General features: G+C 46.9%; 1 protein-coding gene across 3 annotated transcripts in view; it reads right to left on the reverse strand.

The window, feature by feature from the left end:
• The window catches only part of ADAMTS3 (ADAM metallopeptidase with thrombospondin type 1 motif 3), a 98,058-nt gene that overhangs the window by 38,299 nt on the left and 36,697 nt on the right, over nucleotides 1–23,062 (reverse strand). For 2 of the 3 annotated variants that reach the window (XM_064416271.1, XM_064416273.1), the window contains 3 exons: nucleotides 20,748–20,801; nucleotides 17,096–17,123; nucleotides 10,952–11,349 (listed from right to left, as the gene is read on the reverse strand). In XM_064416271.1, coding sequence (XP_064272341.1) covers nucleotides 10,952–11,349; nucleotides 17,096–17,123; nucleotides 20,748–20,801 — 480 coding nt within the window. Of the gene's footprint in view, nucleotides 1–10,951; nucleotides 11,350–17,095; nucleotides 17,124–17,913; nucleotides 18,160–20,747; nucleotides 20,802–23,062 lie in introns of those variants that run through there. The other variant, XM_064416272.1, reaches the window with a different exon arrangement.

Below are 23,062 nucleotides of genomic sequence, written 5' to 3' on the forward strand. Positions count from 1 at the left end.
CACACAGAATCATGGAATCATGGACTGGTTTAGGTTAGCAGCGACTTTAAAGACCAACTTGTTCTAGCCCCTGCCACAGGCAGAGACACCTTCCACTAGACCTGGTTGCTCCAGGCCCCATCCAGCCTGACCTCAAACACTTCCAGGGATCCAGAGGCAGCCACAGCTTCTGTGGGCAGCCTGTGCCAGGGCCTCACCACTCTCACAGGGAAAAATTTCTTCCTAATACCCAATCCAAACCTTTCATCCTTCAGCTTAAGGCCACTGCAATTAAATTTCCATTCTGTGGAAACTAAATGAATCAACCACCCCATACACCCTAAAAATTAAATGCAGAAATACATATCTGGAATATATATGGAAAATGAGAACTATCCCAAGTATCAGAATCATGATACCTGGATTAATTCTCACTTTGGGCCACACATGGATCATTCAGCTTGTAGCAAAATCTCTTACAAGGCTCTCCACCTGTGGGAAGTTCAGTTCAGGAGGTTTCTTGTGCCATCCCATGTCGTTTCAGCCAGTATCATCCCTGACTTTTCCATCCACCAATGCTTGGAGTGCAGCAAAGCACTCAGCAGTCAAACCAGCACAAGGCTCTACCTCCCAGAAAACACTTTCTTCTCACCATTCTATTGATGGAACCAGAAAACATTGCCAGGGCTCTCCCCCACTCCACATCCCTTCTTTTTTCCCCACTGGACAATCACAGGTGCCTGACAGCTCTATCCTGCCCCTACCTAAATAGAAGCCCTATTGAAAAGCATCAAGAGCTCTGTGTTCCCTCAATTTAATATCCCAGACCCGGCTGAGCAGACACTGCCTCCTGCCAAGACAAACACCTGGGACCTGGAACGGGGAGGGGGCAGCTTCTGGAGACAGCCCTCCAGTCTGAGCTCCTTAAGGAGTCCATAGAAACATGCTTTTATAAAAGAGGTGCTGCCTCGCCTGAAAACACCGATTCAGCCCCCAAACACTGCTACCTTTCACCCTCTCTGTTGGCTTAAGGTGGGTTCAGCTTGGTGACTGTGCAAAACCTGCGTCACACCTACCTGCTGCTCCACTTTCCAATCCAAAGGCAAAAAGCTTTTGGAGTTGCACCGAACACTGCCTGATTTATTGGAAGAAAAATAAAAGCAAAGGAGTATGCTTTGCCTGCAGCACATTTCCCTTTGCCAGCCTCCCCCAAAACTGAGCCACAGTGGGTGGACACCGATTCCAAGTTTGTGTAGCTCCAGGGTTACACCTTCAGTTCCTTGGGTGGATATTATTTCACATGCTGCATGGGTTCCATATTTTGGCAAGAATCAACCGATTCTCCAGGTTTCTTTCCAAAAATCCTCTAGAAGCTTCTCAAGTTGTTGAGTTTGCCCATGATGCCACTCTTCAGCTTATGTCAGTGCCTCACCATCCTCACAGGGATATTCCTTCCCACTATTCCATCTAACCTGCCCTCTGCCAGCTGAAGGCAATCCCCCTTGTCCTGTCACTCCAGGCCCTCATCCCAAGTCCCAGCGTGCTCACAGACTCTGACAGGTCCCCCTGGCAGGGAGGGGAGAGGCATCCAAACAGACATACTTCCCTCCTTCCACATCTTCTGCCTGCTAAAGTATTTATGGCCTCGACATACTTGGCATATGAAAAAATACTACACATTAGAGGAATGCTGGAAAAAAGTAATATTGCAGTACTGCATGCATTTGGGAGAAACAGATGTTGCTGATCCAGTTGCCGGGTGCCTACGGAGGAGGTTTGCAGATGGAATTCCTCCTCCTCCATGGACGGGCCTCCAGTCTCCATGGAGGTGTCTGGCTTTGGGAAAACACCACAGTTTTGGGGTAAAACATCCCCACTTACTAACACTCCAGCTCCAGCACCCTTGGAGTGCTTCCCAGAGGCACAGCAGAAATTCCACAGCTCGTTTTCCATCTCTGGAAGATCGGTGTGATATAAAAATTCATGTTCTAGTCCATGTTTTATCCTGGCCATGCATGTCAGAATTAAAGCAAGAGCTCCTGTATCATTTCATGCTCCATCCTTGAAGGGTGTTGAACACAGCACAGAGACTTGACAACTGAATTATTAACCCAGCACCAGTTGGTGACCAATCATTAGTACCAGATTTCTAAATCAAAACAAAAATCTTCTGTCAAGAGAAGTCTTATTTGTTCAGAAGATTCAGAAACAGATTAAAAGGTAGGAATGTTTAATACCCTCTTCCAAACCATGGGCAATACTTAGAAGGCTCTTAGACAAACTCCTGCTAAAATACTGGAAATCATCTGCCCAGAGGAATTGAAGTCTCTCAACATACTAATTGATACCACTTTAAGGAGAAAAAGGCATTTGGAAGAGCCATCAAATTAACCAAGTTCCTGTTGAATTTGCACAGAAGAAAAGAAAATGTCAGCATTTACTGGGTCATTGCACTGTACTGGAATTAAGGTTTTTAGTCTCCTCTACAAACATCCTTAAGAAAATTCCTTTATGCCGAAATTTCTCATGCTTGGTTGTGATCCAAATGCTGGGTTTTCTTTTTCCCCCTTTCAGAAAATCTAAGAAAACTCAATGGAAGCCCTTAAGAGTTACACGAAAGCACAGAGAAAAAAACAAACTTTGATTTTATGTGGAAAAATAGGTCTCTATTTTCTGTTCTTGGAAAACCATTTTAATAGCAAACTGCTGCATAGAGCTGGCAGACCAAATGCTTTGTCCTTAAAGAAGGAGCTGTGGGTTTAAAATATCAGTTATTCAAGAGGGAAAAGTATGCATGGAACATGCTCAGAGCAGTCAGGCACCTCCCTGGTCCCAGCAAATCTCTGTAGAAATATTTACTGAGCACAAGTTTTGTCTTTGTGTCAGCTACAGCAGGTCTTTGCTGGGAACTATTTCATGGAGAAATGGTACAGGAGACAGCAGAGGTTGCCAGTTCTGCAGTAAATGTGTTTTCCCAGATCCAGAAGTCATGGGATGCCACCAGTCATAGATTCCTCTAAAATGTGGAAAGGAAAACAAAAAGTGAGGACATCTGATCACCTTCAGAGGAGGGGAAATGAGACCTTCAAGTGCTGAATACTCCAAAAGTATAAAGTGAATAAATAATGCCCAAATGTGAATATCTCATGATCTGGATGTCAGCAGCACCCTTTCCATAGTGGCACACAAAGGAAATACTGATTTATCTGCTGCCTGTACACAACAGCCAGGAGTGATGCCACAGCATCATCACTCTTCCAAAGCAACAGAAAACTCCCCCAAACTATGCATGAGAGGAGTCATCTCCTCAGGGAGAAGTCAGAGGAGCACAAAGAACTGATGCAGCTTCCTCTGAATGGAAATACTCTGGGGATCAAAAGCTGGGAAGCACCAAAGCTAGTAATACTTCTATCCAACTCATAGTTTTAGATTGGTTCTACATCCTTGCACAAAGGGAAAAAAAAACCCAAACTATGGTAAAATCTCTCAAATGAAAAGGAGAAGTAGTTTTATACCTTTGGTCACATATAAACCAAAGAAGTCGAATGACAAAGGGATTTTTATGAGGTAGGGAAGCTGATTTAGTGTTGCATGGTTGTAATTTACTGAAGTTCTCAGCCAAGCAGCAGAAGCTCTCAATGAAAACTAAGTATCTATTTAAAACAGAAGTGAAAGCAAAGATTGTTTTAACAGGAACAATAGTGCTGCACTTTATCCATCATTTCAAGAAGCTCCTGCTGAAACACAGGGGCCAGAGATGGAACCAACTGACTCTTCTATCCATGACTCTTTCAAAGCCTGGATGGGAGCAAAATGTTCAGACCTGCAGTGTGACCCTGAGAGAAAACAAAGAATAGGAAAGAGCAGACCAACTCTTTTTCTCAATGACCTTGTGCTTGCTCTCCAGCCCTGCTTACTGCCCCTTTGCAAACATCAGACCACATGCCTTGCAGGCTAAAATCCAGCTCCAAGTACGTACAGCAATGAATAAACATGGAACAGCAGAAAGGCATTGCTGAATATGGCTCCTGTACCTCCACCCTACCAAAGGCAGTTACAAATTCAGCACCACCATCACCAAATTCACTCCACCATCAGTGAGAACTTGGAGAGAGGCTACAAGGATTGAATGTTGACAACCCTGACTATTTCAGTATCTGTTTGCTTTCTTTTCCTGGGGGACACACTTTCCCATAGGTGACATGTGGAGACAGGACATGACTGTCTGGGTTTGTTATTGAGGGTCCACACAGGTTATACAATCTGGGATTCATTACTGAAACCATAAAAAAGGGCTGTACTTAGTCATTTTAATAAGCTTATGCTATTTTATAAACTGTCAGCTGTGAGCCTCCAGGAATGAAAACATTTAAGAAGCATCTGCTGTTTTGGAAACAAAGAGGGAAAAACCCAGAAAGGAAATTCTTTGCCCAAGTGCCCTAAAAGCAGTGTTTTGTGAAAATGCATCACCAGGACTACAAGGTGTGATCAAATACCAGCTACAAAAGACACATCCAGAGCAGCACCCAACCACCAGCCCTTTGTTCCAGACCATTTTTAACCACACACTGATCTGCAAGAACAGCTTCAGCCCCTAAATATATTGCTTAAAAGGGAGGGATTACATGTAAACCTGTGCTTTGCTGTACAGAATGATTTTTCAACATCAGAAATAAACTATAAATAAAAGTCTGAAGTTGTGGCAACCAAAGTGGAGAATTTTTGTGAAAAGTCTCCAGGCAGACTCTCTCCAGCTGCCTGTTCCTAAACCCCTTCCTAGAGGATGCTCTCCTCACCTGGCCTCACCCATACTAGACTGTCATGTTTCTTAATTTACCTTCAAATATTGTCTCCAATCTAAAGACAGGAAAAAAGAGACTAATAACAACCCTAGTCTTCTGAGCACCATATTTTCCACTCATGGCTATGTACCAGGTACACATTTTGCCCAGCCTGGGGTAGTTGTTAAATTCACAGCTCAGGGATTCTGGGCTATTCCTGCTGGTTGTTCCAGAGAGGCCCCACAGGGAAGTCCTCCTTTTCTAGAAGGCACCTTAGGTGACATCACAGGGCACTCAGATGCCAGCCTGAACTCACTGCAACTCTCCTCAGCTTGGAGGGTGAGGAATTCTGCAGAATGGTCACAACACATGGGATTGACTTTCCTTTCATCTTTGCATATCAGATAATTAACTGATAACCTGCTGCAACCTGCTCCTCAATAGAGGACAGAGACAAACACCACAAGTTTAATTTCAGTTACCAACAAGTGCCTACAAACACTTCCTATGAGCCAAAAAGAGTTAAATTACCTCCACCTTTTTGAACAGATATAGCTCCAAGTTCCATTTATAGTGCCCAAAGCCTCATTTACCATGTCCAGAGCTCCATTTTCATCATCCAATCAATCCTTAGGGTCCAAGACACACCTTGAGTGTCCAATCCCTCATACACAGGGTCTAAATCACTTTTAGACCTAGGAACCTCATTTTTGAGTCACAAAGCCTCATTTCTGGAGTTCAAAATTTTGCCTCTTGGATTAAAAACCTCATTTTTAGGGTACAAACCCTCACAAGCTCCAAACATCCCTTCTGAGGTATGAAGGCTCATCTTAAGGGGCCAAAACATAATTTGTAAGGCCCAAAGTCTGTGTTTGAAGGTAGGCAGGAGAGAGAGAAGGAGACACAAAGACTTGGAAATGAGACAAACCTATCATTAGACCAAATCTGGCCCCATTAATAGAATTTATAAAAACAAACAAGAATAAATAAATGGAGCTTGAGCAACCATCTGCATAAACTTTGACTGGGAAGTAAGGATGAAGTACTCATTTTCTTTGAGGGATAATTTCAGGGAGAAGCAAACCAGACGTGTAAAAGAATTTCTAGAGTTTATCATCTTCCACTATACTGACACTTGACTTCCGTCCCCATCGCCTCCCTTTCAATCAATGTTCCTCCCCTCTGGGTTTTACTCAAGAAGCCCCAAGTCCTGAATGAGGGAATGCATTTTCCCAAGTTTCTGGAGTTCCTGAACTTTGAGACATCCTCTTTCCTATGGATTCCTACAGTTGTGGGAAGTGCTGCACAGCGGAGAGGCGACGGGGATGGAGTCCAGCTGCAAGCCATCACACCCAGCTCATCATGCTGCCAAGCACAGTGAAACCCCAGCGCTGAGAGCAGGCACAGCAGGTCAGGGGAGTTCATGGCAAGGAGGCAATTACTGTGGGAAGAGCGCAGTAGGGCAGGGGAGCGGAGCAGGAATATCGGAGCGTTAAATCAGCCCAAGGCACCGCTGCCATCTGCCCAGAGCAGCACGCGGCCAGAGCCGCTTCCATCTCCAGGGTTTGTCCTGCGTCCATCGCCAGGGTTTGTCCTGCGTCCATCGCCAGGGTTTGTCCTGCGTCCATCGCCAGGGTTTGTCCTGCGTCCATCGCCAGGGTTTGTCCTGCGTCCATCGCCAGGGTTTGTCCTGCTTCCATCTCCCAGGGTTTGTCCTGCGTCCATCTCCAGGGTTTGTCCTGCGTCCATCGCCAGGGTTTGTCCTGCCTTCCATCTCCCAGGGTTTGTTCTGCTTCCTTCTCCAGGATTTGTCCTGTCTTCCATCTCCCCGGGGTTTGCTCAGCCCTCCTTCACCCCAGGGTTTGTCCTGCCTTCCCTCTCCGCAGGGTTTGTCCTGCATTCCATCTCCAGGGTTTGTCCTGCTTCCATCTTCCAGGGTTTGTCCTGCTTCCATCTCCAGGGTTCGTCCTGCGTCCATCTCCCAGGGTTTGTCCTGCGTCCATCTCCCCGGGGTTTGCTCAGCCCTCCTTCTCCCCAGGGCTTGTCCTGCCTTCCCTCTCCCCGGGGTTTGTCCTGCCTTCCCCCTCCCCAGGGTTTGTCCTGCCTTCCATCTCCCCGGGGTTTGTCCTGCCTTCCATCTCCCAGGGTCTGTCCTGTCTTCCCTCTCCCCAGGGTTTGTCCTGCCTTCCCTCTCCCCAGGGTTTGTCCTGCCTTCCATCTCCCAGGGTTTGTCCTGCCTTCCCTCTCCCCGGGGTTTGTCCTGCCTTCCATCTCCCAGGGTTTGTCCTGCCTTCCATCTCCCAGGGTCTGTCCTGCCTTCCCTCTCCCCAGGGTTTGTCCTGCCTTCCATCTCCCAGGGTCTGTCCTGCCTTCCCTCTCCCCAGGGTTTGTCCTGCCTTCCCTCTCCCCAGGGGTTTGTTTTGCTGTCCTTGTGCTTTGCCCTTCCAGAAAGCCCTGGATGACCAAATGTCCGCTCGACCACAGCTCCTAGCTTGGACTGGCAGAAACCTCCAGGCCTGAGGGGACAGTCCCAGTCCCAGTCCCAATCTCAGCAGGAATTTCTGATGTTTCTGACTTTCTACAACTAGATGCTCTGCAGCAATTCAAGTGTTTGTCTCCAAAATGCTATTCCCACTACACTGGAATAAAACACCATCAGCTCCTAGAAAGATGTTTATCCATTTAGGAAATCTGTCTTGCCAGCTTGGGGGAAATCATGCTGAAATAGTAGCTTAGAACCAACACAGGAACAAGAAATAAGCCTTAATAGCTCAGTCCTGATGAAACAGTGGTAATAAAAAAAGGATTTGAAACAAATCAAAATGCCCTGAAACTCCTTGGATCCCATACGCCCCAACTCCTACAGATTTTTAAAGCTTTTCTTGAACCAAGTTTAAAGCCTGTGCAATTAGCTCGAGTCTGAGATACTCCAGCCTGTATTTCCAAAGGATTTGCCAAAGGAAAGTAGCTGTGAACATGCACAGATGTGTTTCTTCACGTCTCCATATCCTTGGAAAAAGGGATGGCAATAAGCAAGTGAGGAATAATCTGTCACAAATGACAGATCTAAGCACGTTTGGGTATTTTTTAAAATTCTTGATGGTTGGTCTGTCTTCCAGGATTTCCCTGGTTTGGCAGCTGAACACTACAAGGCAGGCAGATTCCTGAGCATCTTCCCCTTGCAAACACCTGTGCTTCCAACAACCGTATGCTGCCCTGGGCTCGAAGGCCATGGAATTCCAAAAAACAAAAATACTCCAAATCACTTCCAACAAACAAAAAAGAAGTCACATTTTACTTGGAATCCGAAGTCAAAGATTAAAGGTTCATTGTCCTGGGCCCAGCCCTTACGTTTGAAACAAGCAAGGTTTCTAGCAGAAACAGAAACCAGCCCTGCCCCTTGGGGTGGCACGGATGTGAGCACAAACCAGATCCCAGCTCCAACAGAGAGACACATCTACAGGAACATAGTCCAGAGTGGAAGTACAAGCTAAAGGCACCACACACCAACACCTGCTCGGAGTTTGTTACAAAGGCAGGAAGCTAACTGAGCAACTGAGGTGATTTTCTATACATTAACAGGTAGAAAGCATTTCAAGCCACTATTTCTCAGTGTTAAGCTTGCTGCCTTTTCTCTATTTACAACCTAAACCATTTATAGTGTTTTCTTGAGGCTGGCACCTTCCACTCCTGAAGGATTCTGACAATAAATACTGCTAGTTTGACCAAACAACAGCAGAAACCTGTGGAAGCACCAGCATTCTGACACACAGTGAAGGAGACAGGAGGCAGCTCCTCTGTGACAAATGAAGGGTTCTTCTGCCATGACAAGTGCAGGCACATGCATGTGGCATTTTTAAATAAACAGGGTCATTTCCAAGGGAGATTAAGCAGATGTGAAAATAGGAATTTGCAGAACTGATGGCAGACAGACAACTTCCACTGCAAATGTAGATATGCAAACTATTTCAAAACAAAAGCATGCAAGTATTTGGGGATTTAAATGTAAGTTTAGATTCAGGAAGAGACTGTGGGCAAAATCTTACTTTGCTAGTGCAAATGCCAATTATTCCAAATTATTCCACATATTTACAATCAAACAATCAAAATTTAGCACCAAATGCTCTTTTTCTCTTACTTATGATATCCAGCCTCTTCTACAAGTTATACATTGTGCAAACTGCTACCCCGGTGATTCCCTCCAGTTTCTCTCCATGATTTCAAAACCTAGCTGGCTACTCTGGAGAGTGTCTACATTCCTTTGAAGTCAAAAATAAATCCTTCCAGCACACACAAGCCCCTAGAATTTCTCACTCTTGTTCCAGTTTCTGTTAAGCCATATTTTCTCACTCCTCACGTCTTTAGGATACACTGAGGATCAAATATTCTAGCTGGGTTGAGAGACAAATAGTACAGCAACAGAGAGAGCAGAGACAGTAATTGCAAGTTCCTTTTGTTACCCTGGAAGGAAAAAAACCTAAAATAAATCTTTAGGATTATTTATTTCTTTCACACTCACATGATTAGAGCTCCAAGAGATGTTAAAACAGCGAAGGTCAAAATGAACAGAGAGACAAGAGTGACCCAGGAACATTGACCCACTACTCAAAGAAAAAACCCATGTCCTCCTGCTCCAGTCAGCAAAACCATGGGAAGCACATGGGATATTATGGGAAAAGAGGGACACATGCCAGTAGATCAGGTTGCTCCAGGCTCCATCTAACCTGGTCTTGAAAATTTCCAGGGATGGAGCAGCCACAGCTTCTCTGGGCAACCTGCACCAGCAACTCACCATCTTCAGCAAAGAATTTCTTCCCAATATCCCATCCAACCCTGTCCTTTGTCACTGTGAAGCCACTCCCCCTCTGGAGTCCCCCTCTGGCTTCATTTACCTGAAAACACACCACAAGCAGCTTGCCAGCCCCACGGCAATCTGTGACGGAGCTACACTTCTTAATCTCGTTCCATTTAATCCAATTTCTTGTCTTCACGTGCTGTCTCAACACAGCAACTTCATTCAGGCTTACTGCCAAAACCCAGCTGCCAGGGTCTCATTCATCAGAACCCTTCTGTTGGAAGCTCCATCTAGCCAGTCAGGGGTCTGCTTGGCCTTTGTGAACACATTTGTTGCACTAACAACATATCCTTCTCAAAACCCCACCAAAAACCCCCAAAACACACCACAATGACATTAGTTATCATCTCTGATGCAACCACTACCCGTATTTCCTTTCCCTAAGCAAGGCAATTCAAGGAGGTTTGGTCTGAATGGGGGTTCTGAGCCATCTCTGCAGTTACTCCCACAGTGACTGCTGCCAGTGCTGAGGTGGGAGCTTTCCTAGCCAGGACTTATCTCCAAATGGAATCAAATCATGACCACATGGCAGCTATGGGAAGTGGGAAAGCCACTTCCAAGAAAGGATGCTTGCTGCAGACTTTCTTACATGGTTCCTGTCCCAAACAAGAGGGTGACCATGACATCCATCTCCCTGGATGTCGCAGGCGTGTCCCAGCAGTGACGGAGCACAAGGTGGGTAGTGCTGGTTTTCACTGCTGCCTGAGCAAACCAAGGAAAGGTGTGTGGGCTCCAAACATGCCCAGCCTTTCATGCTGGGATTTGGGCATCTTCTCAGCCACAAGGAAACCTGCATATTTGCAGACAGACTGAAAACAAACCTGTTACCCGTTACTCAATTCTCATATGACATCTCCTGATGAAACAAAACTGCAGCTAAGAGAACAAAAAGCATGCTCACTTTATAAAGGAACCCTTTAAAACTTAATGCTGCTATTCTTGGATAACCATCAGCAGCCCATCATATTGGTACCCGAGAAGCAAAGAGGGATGATTTGGACACCAAAATCTAAATTCAGTTAACGAAATATCACCTTTTACATCTGAAAATGTCTTCCTTATTCGTTTTCCTGTTTGTAACACCTCATGCAAATAAAAAAGGAAACCCAACAACACGTAGGTTTGAGTTCTCTCTCACATGCCTGAGACATTAAGAACTTTGCTTATCAAATTCAGAGAAATTATCCCAAACCAAAGCAGTAGGGCATTAATATTTTCTAAGGGAGTTAAGAAATAAAGTTCTGTAAATGACATCATTAGGAACGTGTGGTTAAAAGCAACAAAAGCTGTGCCCAGAGTGTGACAGCAGACACAAATGCCACAAGACCGGCCTTACCAGCCCATCACAGTTGCTGATGGCCACGGCAGCTCCGGGCATGTCCGTGATGTCCCCCACATAGGCGCAGTTGGTCCACAGGGGCTCTCTCTTCCACAAGCGCTCCGCGGCGCTTCCAGCCTGACTCGCGTTACCACCATGGCTGCCAGGCTCCAGAGAGTCTCCGTACCACTCCACCACGGCCTGGGGAGCCACCAGCCGCGTGTTGGGCCTCAGGCGGAGGTGGAACTCCCTGCCGAAGGCGCTGACGTTGAAGTAGAGCTCCCTGGGGCTCTGCGGCGCCTCCCGCGCCCATCGCCGCTGGCGGCTCGCCGACAGGATGTTGGACACGTAGCTGCCATCTGCGGCCGTGCTGATGGGGATCACCAACCCGTATGGCCTGGCTCTGCTCTGGAACTCTGCCAAGAAACATGCCCAGACACCAAACAAAGTAAGAACAGGAGCATGGAATGAGCCTAAAGACTGAAGGACCCCCTCCGCCTTCCAAAAATCCCAATTTAGGATTCCCGTTTCTGCTACTAACGTGGGGAAACGTAAGGCACGTGTCACTGCTCCTCTTTTATCATGGAATCCCAAAATGGTCCGGGTTGGAAGGGACCTTCAAGACCATCCAGTTACAAACCCCTGCCATGGGGAGAGATACACCCTCCACTATCCCAGGCTGCTCCAAGCCCCGTTCAACCTGGCCTTGGACACTTCCAGGGATGGGGAAGCTGCAGCTTCTCTGGACAACCTGTGCCAGGGCCTCACCACCATCACAGGGAAATATTTCTTCCTATCAATTGCTACTATAAAAATGATTTTCCTAAAACTTAGAGAGAAAAGCCTGAAATATTCACTGACATTTATCTGGGGAGTTTTCTGTTTCAGGCTTGCTCCACAGCTGCAGGTGAGGCACGGACCCTTCTGAATTCTCCTGTAAGGAATGCCAGCTCTGTTATACACCTGACACAGAACTTGCTTCTGTGCCAGCACTTCTATTAATTTTTTGAAAATGAAGTGCCAAGCTTGGTTATAAGCACAATTTGCATACCGATTTCTCAGGAAATAGAGAAAAAATCCAGTAGATCATGTGCTGCTGATAAATTAATCCATGTCAGCACTGGTAAAGGAAGTAACTTTTCTCTCTACAAATCTCCCTACCTAGCAACTCGCTGTTGCCTTTCCTCTTGAGTAACAGAGATCAAAACCAATGAGAGACTCTAATTATTAAAAAACTCGACACAGATCTGCACAAATCTGACCCTAAATCTTGCACTTTAGTGCAGCTGAGAGAAGCCACAAACCCAGCAAAGCCACATTGTTTGTAATCCTGGAGAAGCTCAATGGCACAACCCTCAGCTAAGGCAACAAGTCTTCAAGTAATTTCACACCAGTGGAAAACAAATCCATTCAAATGAGTTTATCTTTTCAGTGAGACCTCTGTAATCTGGCAGCAATCAGGACATTCAGTGTCCAGTTTTCAGGCCGTAAGGGAAGGGCCAGGTCAAGCTGTGAGCCACACTGCTGCTCTGAATGGGTCCTAGGCCCAAGTCTAAGCCTCTCTATTCGACTACGTGAGAGTTAAAGAGCCATCTTTCACAAAAATAGTTCTTCCCCACTCCCTTCTTCCTGGGAGAGCTGGTTGAAGTGATATTACTGACAATTTCATTTGAAAAGCTTCGAGATCTGATAGCTCTGATGTCAGCACCAAGTGCCACTGAGAATTCCTCAAATAAATATACTTAATTAAGTGAGCTAAATTGCACCTGCTCCCAGTGTGCATCACACTTGATATGAGAATCAAATAGAGGAAAAGCTCAGTAGCCAGTTCCCCTCTCCTGGTAGCAAGGGCTGCTGATTTTAAGAGACTCACGCATTCAACAAGTACTTTCAGTAGGAAAATGTTCCTAATGGCTTCAGAGAGCTGGTTTTAATATTCTTCCAGCCAGTTACTGAAGAATCTGACAGAAACACAATGTATGGTACTAGCAGGATACACACATGTAAATTCTTGCACTATAAATATCTTGGTATACAAATACTATAGCCTAGGAATGTGAAAAATCATTTCCAAGCCCACTGGTACACAACACTCTACAGCCAGCAGCCATAGGATGAGTTTCAGCAGCAGCCAACTCCAGCTATTTTGCTGTACACCCACAAGATCATGTTCTAAAACCGGCATCCTAATTAGGTCATTATCCTTAGGATAATTCCCATTTTAAACACTGGGAATTCTGAACAGGATTGTTAATCTGTCTCCTTAGAGAATGGACCAAATTAAAACTCTAAAGTAATTTTTATTAACTAGACACCAGGCCATGCCCAGGAGACAGAGCTGCTGGGTTGCACATCCTAACTGGGTCAAAGTAAAAACAGAGATCCTCACGTTGCCAGTGCTTCAAGACTGGGATTTCATTCCCAGCCTGACATCCCGCCTTCTACCTCGCTGAGATTCCTCGTGGCTTGTTTTCCTTTTTCTTTAAAGCACGATGTTCAGTGCCAGAGACCACAGTCTGGTGATGGAGTTCTGTGCTCACCACAGGGCTGAGAAACTGCTCTGCACATCTTGCAGCAGAATTCCCACATTTCCACTGGCTGGGGAGAAAACCCCCGGCTATTTGGCTAATAAGAGCAGCCAGCTAGCCCCAAGAAGGTAGGGACAAAGTGTGGAAAATAAGAACTGTCAAGGTTTTGAGTCAGCGAAAGCCTTTTCCAGAGTCTGTAAATGCTGAGCTAGAAGAGGAAATGCCTTTTGTTCAAAGGCAATTAAAATTAAATGGGACATGACTGAATCCCAACGACATCTGAACTCCTCTGCTGACTTACATTACCCTTTTTCCACAAACTGCATGCTCTGAGGAAATGCTATCCCAGCTGTAGGTGTTCCCTTTCCTAAGCTAAAATTTCAGAGCAGATCTGCTCTGCCAATTCAAAGCTGACAGTGCTGATCAGAGCAAGAGGAAAAGCACTTAACTGTAAATTTTCTTCATCCTTTTTTTTAATCTGCCCTTAAAATGCTGCTCCAGTTGCACAATGTTTAGGTTGAAAGGAAGCACTTAAGAAGGAAGATCACATTCTTTCATTTTGTGCCAAAACATAATTAGTTAGAGAATGCCTCTGAAGAGAGTTGTCCAGGTTCTCTTTCCTCTCAAACCTGTTGAAACTGCAGAATTAACACCACTGCTTCACAAGAGCTGTCTCTGCACTGTACAACAGCTGTGCTCAATGGAGGTTTGAAAATCCTAAACTTTTTTTATCTCCTACCTTTGGAAAAACAGTATTTTTTATGCATAAGATTCTCTGAAATACAGAGATCAAAAACTGTTCAGGTGGCTGTCCACAGCAGAATGCCAAATGCCTAAACATTCACTTGAAAAGGTTTCAAAGGCACAGTCTATGTGCAAATCAGTGGCATCAGTGGAAAAGGAAGAATTTCTCAAAGTTCAAATTATTTTTCTATGTTTAGACCAAACTACCCAAGAAAGGAAACGTGGGGACTCCTGGTAACATCCCATACATACAGCCCCTGCACGGGGTCCTATTGCTGAGTCCCAGAACATTCCATAAGGACATGATGGGATGACCAGCAGTGTTCCAGAGCATGGAAGATGAATTTGGATGTGAGGGTCAGGAAGCTCAGGTACCTCAGCAAAAGCACTGGATCGAGGGTGACATCTCCAGAGCATCACCATGGAATTTTCTGCCTGGAACTCACAAGCTGTGACACAACCAAACTGCTGGATGGCAGACAGTGCTTCACTGTCACAGACACAGGTCTGCAGTGGAAGCACTGGAGAACAACCAGTTAGCTGCTGCTATAGGGGTGAAGAGGACAGAGCTTCCATAAAGACACTGTGCCATGTTCTGGGAGATCACACTTCTGTCCCGCAGACAAGCACACTGGGATGAGCACAGAGCTGCTCTGGTCACTTAGCAAAGTGATGCTCAATAAGAGAGGATGGTGTGCAGACAACTGGACAGGCCCAGCAGGGGTTCTGCCATCACCCTTTTCTGCTTCATTGTCGGCTGGGGGCTTCCAGAAACAACAGAGCAGATTTGGTCCCTCTCAACAACCTGGGTCACTCCAGAACTACCATTTGCTCTCTGTTTGGCTGCCTTTAGGTGGCAGGAATACCCAGAAAGAAAGAGAAGACAAGAAAGGGGGACAGATTCCTGGAGAACTCCCACTCAGCTCTGCACCTGAAAAGGGATGAGGCTGTGTGGGATCTGGACATTGTAAGCTGGATGAATGAAAGCAAGGAGAGAGGCTGATGTGGGACACCTCTCTGGTGTCCTCATTCCTCTGCTTCACTGTCACCTGTCCCAGGGATACAGACAGCTCTGTCGGTGTGGTGTTTTTGCAGCCTCTGCACAGCTCCAGGTGTTTTGCAGGTGCTTCCTGCAGGCAGTGGGGCCCAGCACAGTTGTGCCACAGGTGTCTTCCAGAAGTGGCACTGAGCAGGGACAGAGCTGTGCGGCGTGGGAGGCGAAGGTGCAGCACAGCACCAGCACCTTCAGGCTGAGTGACACACGATGACTTTCACTGCAGCACTCTGTACATGAATGCAGGCAATTAAGTGTGCTAACTCTGTATGCCTGTACTGCTGCCTGTGATGATGTTAACGACAATAAACCCCTAGGTGCCTTAATTCCCCTGGGTGACTTTTCAGGCTACAAGAAAAGATCAGCTGCTGTCAGAAGCCAGTCCTGGGCCAACTCAAAACACACACCACCAATGCAAAGCAATACTTTGTGGGACTCAGAAGTAGGACAGTGCATTTGCAAGTTTTACATCCAAGTCATTACAGCTCTCAACTGAGTAAGCCATGGTTTGAAGCTGTGGCTGCCACATCCCTGGAATGGGGCTGGGTTGGAAGGGGCTTGGAGTAACCTGGGATAGTGAAAGGTGTCATTGCCCGTGGCAGGCGGTTTGGAATGAGGTGATTGTACAAGTCCTTTCCAACCCAAACCATTTTAGGATTCTATGGTTCTGTACTTTTTGAATCAGAATTTACAGGATCAAATTCAGCCCCAAATATTCCTGACTACATCAGTGCCAGGGCTCTAGAAGAAAGGAAGACATTAAAGAACAAAGTTATTTTCCAGATTCAGGAATTTTGCCTGATGTACTGCATAATTTAAAAGACACATTCCTATATAGCTTATGGTTTCTGAAATTCAAATACAATCCATTTCTCATGGAATGGACTAGAAATAAAAGACAGGATCAGCATACCACTGGAAAAACCCTCTGTTTGCCAATTAACTTTAAATGTACCTCACTGTCTTTGGTCCCATTATTCACTGATCACGGCAGAAACCACCCTAAGCCCAGAAGCTCACAGTGCCAGAACTGAAGTTGAGACAATACCCCCAAAATTCACAGAAATGCCTGAAATTCTTCTCTGACCAAAAGCTGAACCAAAACCTCAGGGCTGGAGGTCCAATGGCAGCTGGACAAGAACTGCCTGGGGTCAATTCCCACCGCAGGAGAGCTGCAGAGAGCACTCATGTGCAGGGACACACACTCAGTACTGGGTTAGTCAGACTCATTTCACACTGGCTAAGGGAAGGAGCACATAGAATGGCATTCCCTAATGGCCACTAATGCCCTGGGAATGCCAGTTTCCACATCCTTCCACTACCTCTTCCACCCCGTGGAGCACCCAATTGCCAGTTACTCTAAATGAACACAGATCTCCTGAAATTTAAACTGTGGGTGTATCCTCCCAATTAAAGGAAGCTTCCTGTCTTTGAGAAGAGTCCCAGAGGCTGAGGTCTCAGTAAGAAGCACCCCGTGGCACACTTCCCTTCAGCTCCCTCATGTGCCACTGACCCTGAACTCGCTACACAGCACCTTCTTACCCAGGCCTATCAGTTTACCAGGCAACAGTGAGCAGCTACAGATTCCATAACTTTGGTTTGTATTTCAGAAGGGAAGCACAGACACATAAAGATGCAAAACCGCAGCACGAGAGGGCATGCAAATTCAAGCCGTGCCACGTCACTGCAACTACAAACGCTTCTGGGTGGCAGTGGTGGGGGGTGCACAGGGAATGCTTGCCTGCATACAGATCATTTCTCCAGAAACAACTAGTCTTTGAGCTAACTTCTTTTATTTCTGTCTTGATAGCAGGAATAATAGCTAAAAAGACTTACCTCTTTGGATCTGCTGCTCTTTACCAGCCTGCAGAAGAGAGAAGAAACACATGCACAAAGTTGTTAGTGTAATTACTATGCAATGGGGAATGGCAGAAGGCTGAAAAATCACTTGGTCTGTGCTGCACTATTTTATATGTTTCTTCATTTGATTTCCAGGGATGGCAGTTCTTCCTTAACTGAATAAACAGCTGTTCCCCCAATATACTAATGGAGACCACAGCAAGTTTAACATAAATAGAGCTGCTAAGCAATCCTGATTCTGAATGACCCGTTCTATACGTTGTGACACTGTGCCAAAAAGTAAGTTTGGTGGCCAAAGAGGGGATTTAACAGCAGGAAAGCAACGAGCTCCAAGAAGCACGGGTGCTAAGGCAGAGAGGAAGCAGTGAGCTGACAGCTCTTTGTATCTCGGCTAGAGAGGGGGAAAGCCAGCTGGACCACAGTGACCGCAGGGACGGTGGCAGCGATCCGATGCCATGGTCAGCTAACTGCCGGCTTGGTACTTGCTCTTGCGAGGGATAGGGCACCGAGGGGCATAAGACCCAGAGGGACGGGACCCAGGGGCTGCCGCTGCGGGATCCAGCCCGGGCCGGGGATGCAGTGTCCGGTTCCAGGCTGCTTGGAGGCAGCGGTCTGCAGCACAGCAGAGAGCGGAGAGCCGCCCGTCCATCTCAGCCTCTCCTCGCCCTGGGCCGGTACCGCCCGCGGACCCCGGGGCAGCGGGGGGACGAGGGAGGACGCCGTGGGACAGCGCGGAGGGCAGGGCAGGGCAGAGCAGGGCAGGGGTCCCCCCGCTCTCTCCCTCTCTCACTCACCTGCCGGCCGGGCGCAGCGCGGGCCCCCAGGAGCGCGGCTGCCACTAGCCACAGGGGCAGGAGCACCATCCCGAGGCGGCCGCCCGCGCCCCGGCCCCGGCCGCGCTCCGCCCGCTCCCTCCTCCTGCCGCTGCCTTGCCTGCCTCCGGCGGCGGCTCCCGGGGCCGGGGCCGGCTGGGCGGGCGGAGAGGCGGCGGGTCCCCCGCGCCGCCTGTTGCTGTGCGCCCGCCGCGACCCGCGGCGCTGATAAACCCGCGGCAGCTCCGCCTCCGGCCGAGCCGGCGCTCCACGTCAGGCACGGCCCGGCCCGCCGGGGAACCGCCGGGGAGCCCGCCCGGCTCCGCGCACGGACACGCCGAGGCGCAAATCCTATCGCTGTGCTCCCGCTGCATCCTCGGCGCTGCCCGCCCTTGCTCCGTGCGCCTGAAATCCACCGAGAAACAACTTTCCTGTCTGTCTGTCCGGCCGGCCGTCCATCCATCCCACCCACCATCACTGCCTGCATCACACTCTGGCAGGGACTCCCAGAGCAGCTCCCCAGCCCGGGACCACATCCTCAAGCTCCCGTATTTGCCATTAACCCAAGGCAGACTGCAACAGCTACAGTCTTAAAATCCCAGAATGGTTTAGGCTGGAAGGGACCTTAAAGCTCATCTCATTCCAACCCCCTGCCATGGGGGCCACTGGACTGGGCTGCTTCAAGGCCCAACAAACCAGGCCTTGAGCACTTCCAGGGATGGGGCAGCCACAGCTTCCCTGGGCAACCTGTGCCAGGGCCCCAGCATTCTCATGGTAAAAAAACTTCTTCCCTATATCTAACCTGAACTGATGCTCATTCAGTTTAAAACCGTCACCCCATGTCCTGTTCCAACAGTTCCCAAGGGTCTCACTGGTCTGGAGTCTGACCACAAAGCCATTTCTCCCCCCACTAGCTGGGAGCTCGGCACACGACACAAAAGGAAATGGTGCCTGGCCTGGGTGGAACACAAAACCCACTTGGACAGCACCTTCCTCTGACAGAAATCTGCACAAGCACACTCTGTACACCTTCATTTCCCCAGAAGATGCTACACAGCTGAAGCTGTGCATAACCAGTTGGTAACAGACCCCACTGGGCCATCCCCAAGGGGGAAGCAACTTTCCAGGTGGCAGAGATCAACCACTCCAACACCCTTGATCACCAGCAGTGCTCAACTGAGCCTGAATTTTTTCAGGGTCAGAATTAGCCAGCATTACAAACATCTGGATCCTAAAATCCAATTAAAAACCATTGTGTTGTACCTTGGCCATTACTACTCCTGTGAAACATCACAACCCACCACTATCAGTTTCTGTTGGCCTCACATAGCACAAACACATGATCTGCTGCTGCTAAATGTTCTCAGAATACATGTGACAGCTTAACTAGAATTTCTAAGTTGACCTCCTTGCCAGAAATCATCGTATCAACATGAAAAAGAAAATACTGGTTCTACTAAATCCAAATTGCATCACAGCAACATTAAAGAGGAGAGCTTCAGTCTTGATTTTCAGGAGATACCTTGAATATTCCAACCACAGCAGCCCTGCTGTTTCAGAGGACATAGGTCTTGAACTGCACGATATCCCCTCACAAAACAAAAAATTAAAAGGAATTTTCCCGAGAGAGTGGGAATGCATCTGTTAATGCAAGTGTACAGTCATTTCTTCACCTAAAACACGAAGCAGCCTGCCACATTCAGCAGCAGCAGCTGCACAGAGCCACTTCTGGGAAAGCCCAGAATCAGAAAGGCTCAGCTACTGTGAAGTGCCAGGTCCATAATTCTAAATAAAAAAGTATTTCACTTACCATGCAGCTATTCCTCATTTTACTTCCCTCATGGATGTTCACTAGGCGACCTCCAGCCTTACTTGCTGCACATGGCTCAGAGCCTGAACACAACCTGGCTGTCCTGGTGTGTTGTCTGTAATGTGACACACCTGCGTGCTGCAAGCCACCTGTTTGTGTGTGGTGAAACCATGAACGGGCACAGTCCCAGGTGTTTTGTTCAGGGTAGTTACAGGGGCACTTTAGGGAATCTCGGACTGCTTTGGGTGGGTACAGAGCTTAAACCTCATCTAGTCCCAACCCCCCGGTCACGGGCATGGACACCTTCCACAGGCACAGGGATACAAAGTCCTGGCCTCTAGTAAAGCTGTTTCTATGCTCTTAGAAACATTCTTGCAAGTGTTAATCTGTGACCTCCTGTATTATTAAACTGTGCCAAACTGGCTTAAAAAGTTTCTGAATGTCAGAAAAACCACGATACACAACAGACAAAGTTGGGAATCAGGGCAGACACTCTGCTTTGCAGTCTACCAAAGGCTTGACAGAATTGTAAGAAAGCAAAAAGCAAGTGTTAAAATTATGTGTCCCATTATTTCTAACAAAAAACCACAGCAAGTGCCACTCCTGTAACACACGTAAATCGAGGCAGGATTTGAAAGTTCAATTAAAGACATTTCTCACCTCCAGCAGCCCAGTTTGGCACACTATTACCAGAGAAATCATAGATTTCTTGTGTGTATTTCTAGTCTGCTACACATGCATATGCATATATGTATTTACATATGTGTATACATATATAGAGCTGTTAAAAATCTGTTAGGCATTTGCAATTCTAAAATCCCTCACATGGGCTTTCTGCATCTGTGCAACCTTGGCTGATGCATGAGACTGACAGCCACAAATATTTTATGAACCTAGACTGGGGCCTGAAGCAAAGAGGTACTGAGCGCTGTCTGGAAGGGTTTGCACAGGGCTGGGGGAAGGATTTGGCAGGGAAAACACTCAGGGGAGTAAAACATGGCATTACCTGATCTGGAACATAGTCTCCATGAAGTCCCACATCCTCTTGCAGCAGAGGTGTCTACAACAAAACAATTTCCAAGTCAGGCTTAATTGGAGCAAGAATTCAAACTGAGAAAATTTAAAGGATATTGCCTCTGTGGAACCATGAGAAGTTACTGATCAGGAGTTCTTGCAATGCTATTTCATCCAAGCTTCAAATATTCATTTTTTGAGACAAGTCCCTTGTAAACTCAACTATAACATCTAGCAGGAATATTTATTGTGTAACTTAACTACAACATCTAGAATAATAACTACCATCCAGGCAAACCCCAGTCTTTACTGATCCTGTCCATGCACATGTTTTAATGCTATGTTTTGCAGTGACATTTCCTGATATTTAGGAATCATTACTATTTATTAAGTTTCTGATCTACATATGCATTTGATGACCTTTCTTAATAGGAGCCAGTTTGGAAGGCATCAATTCTGTTCCTTCTGCTGAAATATGGCTTTGGTGTTAAAACCTGACTACCCTGAATGACTGAGATCTTGTGCCTCAGGTCCTCCTTCTCCACAGAGCCTGCCAGGAGGGAAATAGCACAAGGATGGAATCCCCGGTGAGGCAAGGTGACTGGGGACCCAGACCCCGCTCTGTGACACACCAGAACACGTGCCCATGACCTTCTCAGCTTTCCAGCCTTACTGACAGGGAGAATTTACGAGATCCAAATTTTATATTCCGAAGCATTGCCGCTGCAAAGTGGAAAGCCATCTCCTCCAGCTGCCCCAGTGACAGCTCCAGCCGTGCCTCCCAAAGATCCCAAAGCCATCTCTTCCAGCTGCCCCAGTGACAGCTCCAGCCGTGCCTCCCAAAGGTCCCAAAGCCATCTCCTCCAGCTGCCCCAGTGACAGCTCCAGCCGTGCCTCCCAAAGGTCCCAAAGCCATCTCCTCCAGCTGCCCCAGTGACAGCTCCAGCCGTGCCTCCCAAAGGTCCCAAAGCCATCTCCTCCAGCTGCCCCAGTGACAGCTCCAGCCGTGCCTCCCAAAGGTCCCAAAGCCTTTTTGGCTGTGACACCACCGTTGAATCTGAGCCTTGCTTGCCACCCAGTGACTTGCCATTTGATTTCCAAACCTGCACTGAAAGCTTTTCTTGGCATGAGCCGTGTAAGAAGAAGATCCCAGTACCAAGGCTGCCAAAGAGTGCCAGACTGTATGTGAAACCCAAGCACTCCATAAAAGACATCTCATTTCTCCTTCATGGTGCATTAAAACTGGGAATACTAAACTGCACAACCATATTTAATTGTTTTAAAGCCACTATTAATCTAGCAGGTTGTTAAATGAAGAAATATAGCACACCTATTATTTTTTAAAAAGCAGAGCAAGATTTATGGTCAAGATTTAACCACAAGATACAGGAAACTGGATAGAAAAATGTGAGATGTGAAAATTATAGTTGAAAAACACATTGTGAAAAATCAAAATGAAAAGAAGCAGTGTTTGTGAATTTTGTATAATTAGCACATGCCATAAAATTGTTCCTACTCTGAGGTGATGAGCTTTAAAACTATATGTGCCAAATAAAATGCAATTAAACCCACCCTGAATCTTCAATAAAATTATAATCTTGTTCCATGTCTAGGTTAACAGTTGTATTTGATGATTCAAAGGTCTTTTTCAACCCAAACAGTTCTGGGATTCTATGTTCATTTCCAGCTGGCTTCACCAGCTCAACACTATTCCTTTGTAACTTAAAAAGTGCTTTGGTTTTAGCCACATTCTTAGAGAAGTTTTTGGGGAGGGGGATGACTGCAGAGAAAGAAAGGGAATATATTTTCAGTGGTTGCTTTTCTGTCATTGATTCACACAAAACACATTTCTATACGGAGGGAGGGAGGGCGGGAGGGAGAAAGGGAAGGAGGTTGCACACTTCAGCACTCCCTTACCTCTCACATGCAATGAAAATCAACTTGCTTGGCATGACTCCCTAAACCCAAAAAAGGCAAGAGCTGCACCACAGAAATGAAAAATTAAAAGCAAAAATCAGTAATATCCTGTTGAAAATCAGTTCCCTAAGCAAGTCAATGGGAATGGCTGATTCAGCTCCAAATCACAGCTCCTTACTCCAAAGAGCTCCGATGCTACCTGATTACCCCACAAAACACTCCAAATCCATCCTGTCAGTAGTTTTTGTCACTTCTATTTCCTTGAATTCATTCCAGAAGGTCGTTCCACAACACAAGAACCAGCACAGCAGTGGACGGCAGCCAGCAGCGCCTTCGGTCAGCATTTGAGTGAGCACTGCAGCTGGATCCCAAGGGACAACGCTGCTCCTG

The sequence above is a fragment of the Passer domesticus genome, chromosome 4 (assembly GCF_036417665.1).
Source record: "Passer domesticus isolate bPasDom1 chromosome 4, bPasDom1.hap1, whole genome shotgun sequence".
NCBI lineage: Eukaryota > Metazoa > Chordata > Aves > Passeriformes > Passeridae > Passer > Passer domesticus.